Source organism: Limulus polyphemus, unplaced genomic scaffold (genome assembly GCF_000517525.1).
Source record: "Limulus polyphemus unplaced genomic scaffold, Limulus_polyphemus-2.1.2 Scaffold5432, whole genome shotgun sequence".
In the NCBI taxonomy this organism is placed as follows: domain Eukaryota; kingdom Metazoa; phylum Arthropoda; class Merostomata; order Xiphosura; family Limulidae; genus Limulus; species Limulus polyphemus.
Genome location: NW_013671042.1, coordinates 9,931 through 17,289, shown reverse-complemented (window position 1 = coordinate 17,289; position 7,359 = coordinate 9,931). Strand labels below are relative to the sequence as shown.

Below are 7,359 nucleotides of genomic sequence, written 5' to 3'. Positions count from 1 at the left end.
GTATTTTTGTTAACAAACATAATAATAAAAAATGTTCATTGTGGTAAATGAAATAATTTGATCTAATTAAGAATATTTTGTTATTCCCAATTTGTAAAAATTCCTTACATGATAGAAAAAAATGAATATTATTTTCAAAATCTGCATAGCTGAATTATGGAAAATTCATTATTACAACCAAAATCACTTCTATGAAGTTTAAATTCACAGGCCTGTGTTATTCATGAAATAGAGTAATAGAACTATAATGTTTCCTGTCTAATGTCTTATATTAAAGCTGTTATTGATCAACTAGGCTATGATAGAGTTATGTTTCTTGTCTAATGTCTTACATTAAAGTAGTTGTTGATCAAATTGACTAATTGAACTATATTGTTTCCTGTTTAATGTCTTACATTCAAGCAGTTATTGATGTAATAGACTGGTGATATATTATAATCTTTCTTTGTCTTGTGTCGCATACTAAAGCAATTATTGAGGAAATAGGTGTATTATTTGTTTTTTCTATACAGGTAAACATGAGTATAATGCAGGCTTCTATTGTGGAAGAAATAATATCATTCTCAGCTTTGGACAACCTGAAGGATTTAACATGTGTGTCACTGCTAGCAGTTCGTATCAATAATCTTTTTCTACAGTTGTATAACAGTCGTACAGCTCAGAGGAAAATACAGACATTTTCAGACCACACTTTGGAATCGGTGCTTCTTCCAAAACCTATAGATCGCTCTCTTAAGAAAGCAAGGAGTGTCACTTTACCTGTGGAATCACTAACCTTAGAAACCAGTGAAACCCAAGAAGTAGAAAATATTGTTCTCGCATCCATTGACTCCATCCACATGCAGCTACGCCGTCTGAAGAATAATAGTACCATCTTGAAAGATGCTGTGTTGACAGTGATACCTTCTTACATGAGTAAAGTAAGTTTCACTTTTGAGAGAATGACTCCAACTAATGAAGTGGAAAATGATGAGGACAAGGATGAAGATTCATTTGACTCTGACAGAGGTCAAAGTGGTGAAGAGGAATGGATGGGATTTATAATGTTTGAGTGCAGATTAGAGGATATAAATGTGAAATGTGTTAAACGAGTTGGTTTTGAACCACAAGCAATTGAAAAGAAGTACGAAAATCATCAGCCAAATGACAAAATGAATGATGAACCAGGGAAGTCAATGAAAGCAGGGGAAACTTCACCATCTAAAGACACTAGCAAGTCAAACCCCTCTAGTGGCTCATGTGATACCCGATTCAGCTTTCCATCATGTGTTTCAGAGTGTGGCAGCTCTTCAAGCAGCAGTGACAGCAGGAAGGAGCTGAATCTTCCTGAATTGATAGGTGATGCATCTTCTTTCATTGTGGAACTGAAATCAGTTTTATTCAACTTTGCTGCCCCTCCTCGTATGCCCAATACACGGAAAATAGACTTTACTAGGTAAGTAAACTAGAATATATTTGTTTTATTTTGTATCTCTGCTGGCAGTTTGAAACATAATTTACAAGCTACCTCATATGGAAAAAGCTTGTAAGACTATCAAATAAGACTAAGTCTTTTAAATATCGACTTAAAAGCTTGTGGATCTTATTTTACATTTTGTCTGAGAGGGCACTATTGTGTACAAACAAAGTCTGTGTGTATGCAAGTAGGAGGAAAATAAATAAATCATTTTAGTATGTGAGAATATCATGTAGATTACGATTCTGTTTGAATATTTTTCTGGTTACTTTATTATTTGTGGAAACAAGTTTTGACATGTTTTTTTATGATGAATAGCTAGAAGTCATGACTATTTGTAAGGAAAATAAAGTATCAAAAGAGATATGTTAAAAAAATATCAACCGAGTTGAAACTTACTGAATATGTAAAAATGGAAGTTTCTGATCAACAATAAAAACAAAATGAAATTTTAAGACAAAAGAGGTGTTTTTCATAATAGTGTTTCTCAACACAGTTTTAGAAATGTCACAAGCTAAAAAAAAATTGTAAATAGAAAATGAAGTTATATGGATTTTTTTTAAGCTAAAACTAGATAATGTTTAGAATGTTTTTAATAAGTTTCATGTAGTTTGATTAAGTATTTCCACCGAGAGAAGAAAAATATCAGGAAATATCCATGGTACTCCTCAGAAAATGTTAGTTTAATTGGAATTTATATAAAATTTTAACTACAACAAAGCAAAACCAGTTTTATTTGATAATGTCAATCAACTCCTTATTTCATTTTTTTTGCAAAAAGTACATTGGAGGATTTGTTCTGTGGTATGAAATGCAAGTAAATTTTGCTCGTTCAGAGTTTATACTCATTAAAAAAGCATTTGGTAGAGTTATTTATTTCTTTACAGTTCATGATGTTATATGGTCATCATAAACAGTATGCTTTACATCAGTGTTGATAAGGTTTTCCTCAGCTGCTGCTCTGCAAGAGCTGATCCAAGACATCTTTAGGGTCGCTTGACAGAACATGACGTGTGTCTTAAGAGCATCCCATATATGTTTGATTGAATTGGAGTCCAGAAACATGAGGCCACTCCATTCAACCAGTCCGTTCTTCTCCAAGAATGTATAAACCAGTTTGATATAGTGAGTGTTATAATCCATTACACTGGAACCAGTTGCACTCACATGTGGAAAAACACATGGGTCATTGGATATGGTTGCTATAATGTTTGGTGTTAATGGTACTACTTTGTAGGGTGTAAAGACATCTACCGCTGCTTATTCCAGCCCACACCATACTTTCACCATCATGTTTCTCTCTGAAAATAGGGTTCCATGTTATATGAATGTTGGCTGTTGCCCCACATGTTCTTTAATACACTGTTGATCTATTTTGTGCCAGAATAAAGTAACATATAATCATAATAGGGGTTTACTGTCTTCTTTATTTCACCAATTGAACACTTAAAGCTCACCTAACTTTTTCATGCATATGCATGTAGGTAGGTTTAAAGTACAACCTAGGTTAAGGAAGTCACTAACTTCCTTTAAACCTAGTTACCTATTATTGTGTGACGTTCCCCTGTAGCACTACTTATCTCAGGGGAAAGATGTTGAAAGTAGAACATACTATGTGAGGATAGACAGTGATCTTTTCCATTAGCAGATCATGTGATAGTTTGAGGAATACATCATCCTTTATTTTTTGATTGGAATGATATGACCCACAATGATGTGGGTAACACATATAACCTGAGAAAAAAATTAACATTGTAGAACTATGTATATAATGTCATGTTTTCTTAGTGTGATACAAATTTAAATTCTCACAAAGATCTACAGATTTCTAAAAGTTTCAGTAAAGGCGCTATCCATCATCAATACACTGTTTTTGATTGTGTTTTATATTGAATATAGATTATTTCCTTTTGCTTTACTTTATGTCCTCCTTCACTCTCAACTTAGTCAAAGTCAAGAAACCTAGGTTGTTCCCACAATAACTTTTCTGTCAAACCTCCTGTTATCTTATGGATCCTGCACCATTACTCAAAGGGAAATCAATGATCTTGAGAATATCACAAATGCACCTCACTGGACATTTGGCATGTAGGCCAGATGTGTAAATCTTAGATTTCTGCATGTTGCCACGAGATCCAATTGATTTGACAGAACTTTAGTCATCTGCCGATGTTGTGATTATGACCTGCCTTATCCAGATGTCAAAGTAATTATATCCTTGGTTTAGAAGCAGATACACATTTTGTTAACAACATCTTGAGAGACTTCTAGTAACTGTACACTTCACTTGAAACATCTAAATACATTTCTTCAGGTTTAATCTTAGCTCATTAACAATTTGGAACTCTAGAATAAGAACTCTGGGATTTACTTTATAGTAACATCTGAAACAAGATTTTGTGAGACAATGTTTAAAGCATAGACTTAATGAACATTAATTTTGCATGACCAATTATCAAATGCTTGATTTGCATAACTGGGAACTAATTCTCACTATCAATTCACAGGATGTAGGAATACAGCAGTAATTTCCTCTCATCCTGTAAACCAATAGTGATTGACTTTATTTCACAGCAGTAATTTCTCCACATCCTGTAAATTAATAGTGATTGACTATTTCACAGTAGTAGTTTCCCCACATCCTGTAAATTAATAGAGTGATTGACTATTTCCCAGCAGTAGTTCCCCACATCATAGCTATTATGATTATCATTTGTTCTTTTTAGTTTATGATTACATTTTTTGTTTCTTACTAAAAACATGATGCTTGTTACTACAGTGGGAGTTTGGGATTTATTTTAGTTTCAGCCTCTTCATGGATAAATGTCAGAAAGTCACTAGACCTTAGTTTACTGTGGTGTTATATTTACTGTTTAGATGTAGATTCCTGGTTGACCACTGGATTCTTTGGTTGTTAGCTTCAGCCTCTTCATGAACAAATTTCAGAAAGTCATTAGACCTTAGTTTACTGCGGCGTTATATTTACTGTTTAGATGTAGATTCCTGGTTGACCACTGGACTCTTTGGTTGTTAGCTTCAGCCTCTTCATGAACAAATTTCAGAAAGTCACTAGACCTTAGTTTACTGTGGTGCTATATACGTACAGTTTAAAAGTATTTGACTGTATGAACTTTAATGTGTTTTATTTATCTCTTAAGACTTGATTGGCACTTGTTGAGTACTGCCACACCTTCCATCAACTCGTGGCTAAAACCATGTGATCGTCTGTTGATTTCTCTTCGAAAACTGGACAGACAAAGAAAACAGAGGGCATGTGCTATAATGGGCTGCTTGATGGCTGAAGCTTTAGAAATGCAGAGCATACACATGCCTGTAAAGGTAAGTAGGCTGTTTGAATCATAAGGTAAATGGTTTTGTAAAATACATTATAATTGTGACTTTGCTGAACTAGTATATATTTTGTTTTTGGAGGAGCAACTGATTTTAACTCGTGTATTTGGTTCTCTATTTAAAGTAAATACTTTTATTTTTCAACAATTGTATGGGCAGAAATACATAATCACAAAATTTGTCACAAATCACAGTTGTTGGTGAATTTTAGCTGGTCAGTGAGAAGCCATGAAAGAATGAGAAAAATATTTTTACAGCATTTGGAACATTCATTGTGTGTAGTAATTAATCCAAACAATCATGACAATATTCATTCAGATACTGTGAGAAGGAGCTACCTCTGTTATGTAGTATAAGCATTGTGTATGGCATCCTATTCTGCCCACATGAAAGTTTCCTTAGTAGACATTATGTGTAGTGCTGGGTTGAACAGAAATAAGTAACACAGAATGTACATGTTTCTGGAATCTTTAAGGTTCCATTAAAGCATGCCAATTGAGGAAGATACTATTTTGTTGGGATGTGATACTGAGTAACAGATCTTGATATGATGTGACACTGAGTTATAATTCCTGTTGGATATACAAGACTGTTTAGTGTAAATGGTATTATGTAGTATTTTGTGACTTAATATTTAATGATATTTAATGAAGACAGGAGTGTTGAAAATGGATTGTTTTAAAAGTGTTAGTTGTAACAAATTTCATCACGTAACTATGTATGAGTCATATGTTGTGTTTGCTATTACATTATTGTCTAGGTTTTACTAATATTGTTGATGTCATGTTACTCAAATCTTTGGTATTTTTCTCATTACCTTAAGTGAGTGTTGTTAACTTACAGCACCGCTCATGTAGTTTAGAGGAATTTTGAAGCCTCAGGGAACAAGATATAAATATAGGCAACTAAGTAAGTGCAATTCAAGTGAATTAAAGTGCAGTTCAGTCAATAAATTAGTTAGCGAAAGAAAATGTGGAGTTAGCCGGCGTGTGAGTGACTAGCCTTAACAGTTGATATTTTAAAGTGAGTTTCACACTTTAACAGAGATAAAGAGAATAATTGGTCTTGTCAGAGGGTGTTCTAAAGTAATTGAACATGTCTGTGTGGACTTTAATGAAAGGAGACAATTAATTAAGGTTCAAGATACAACTATGGTAACCCATCAGGTAGCATAAGTGAATTATTCACTCATACTGTTGTGATAAGAGCAAAGAAAAATAGTTTGTCTTGTCAGTTGGATTCTAAAGTAATTGAATCAGCCTAAGAGAGAATTATTTAGTTTTAGATAAAACTTTGATATCCTATAGTGTAAAGAATTTTGTTCATACATTTGACCTGTTTTAAATATATTATTTTATAACAAGTGGATTTTGTGCTTCCATTTATTGTTGACATTTATCGCCAACAAGTCACAGACACCTACTGTAGAAGAATCCTCAGTCCACACATGTACATAAAACTCTGACAACTCCCCTGTCAATTGTGATGTTACTCTGAGTTATACTGTATTTGCCGGAGTATAGGATGAAGTCTATTGACAAGCAAATTTTATATGTTATTTTTAAACTGTACTAACTTGCACTCTGAGGTAATCAATACAACCACAAGTGCTACAGACAGCTCAGTGCAGCATGGCTTGAGTCACAAATATGTAATAAACAACTTTAAAGTTTTCATCAAAGTTGAACTCCTTTTCTATTACAAAAAAAATACTAAACCTTAAGATATAGTGATTTACTATGAAAACATATTTACAAAATTAGTGTATGTTACAGAAACTAACTTTTTTGATAGAATATTAGCAATATTTTAGTACAACAGATGAGATCAATACATTTCAAATCAAAAATGTCTTAATTAATTATAACTAGCATGTGAGATAAATAACTTCTAGTTATGAAGAATCAAGACAAATGATACAGTTACAAATATGTTATTGTAATGCAGTCGGTGGCACGATGTCAATGCACTCACTCAAAAAAAAGGAAACAAAAGTCAAAGAAACAACATAGTTTTGGTTAAATATGCTATTAACTTGAGAGTTCTTACTGGCACTCTATCTTTGAACCTGTGTACAAAACGAGGGATGAAATTAGACATTGTTTTAAGAGTAAAAAGTATTGTCTTATATACCAGAAAATACAGTATTTCCCATCTGTTGGGGTTGACATGACACTGAGCTATAATTCCTCTATTGATTGTGGTGTGACGTGACACTGAGCTACAGTTATTCTGTTATTCAAATTCGATGACAAGGAACCCACTTTGAGACTAATGATGGTTGTAAATGGCTTGAATGGGTAATGAAGAAAAACTTATATAAGTTAACATAACAGTAAAACTTTGTCAAAACGTTGTACATTTGCTGTTAACTTAAACTTATATTAAAGTTTTTCTTCATTACCCATTCAAGCCATCTCCAACCATTATTAGTTCTTCTGTTAATTTTGATGTGAAATTACAATAAATTATAATGCTTTTGTCAGTTTTGATGTAACATGACACTGAGTCACAATTCTTCTGTGGGTGTTGATATAACATGAAACAGAGTT

The 7,359-nt window shown here is 33.0% G+C and overlaps 1 protein-coding gene across 1 annotated transcript in view; it reads left to right on the top strand.

Moving 5' to 3' along the window:
• LOC106472574 (uncharacterized protein KIAA1109-like) overlaps positions 1-7,359 on the top strand; it is a 58,296-nt gene that overhangs the window by 45,250 nt on the left and 5,687 nt on the right. Inside the window, exons 13-14 of the mRNA XM_013933227.2 lie at positions 513-1,435; positions 4,615-4,795. Coding sequence (XP_013788681.2) covers positions 513-1,435; positions 4,615-4,795 — 1,104 coding nt within the window. The remainder of the gene's footprint in view (positions 1-512; positions 1,436-4,614; positions 4,796-7,359) is intronic.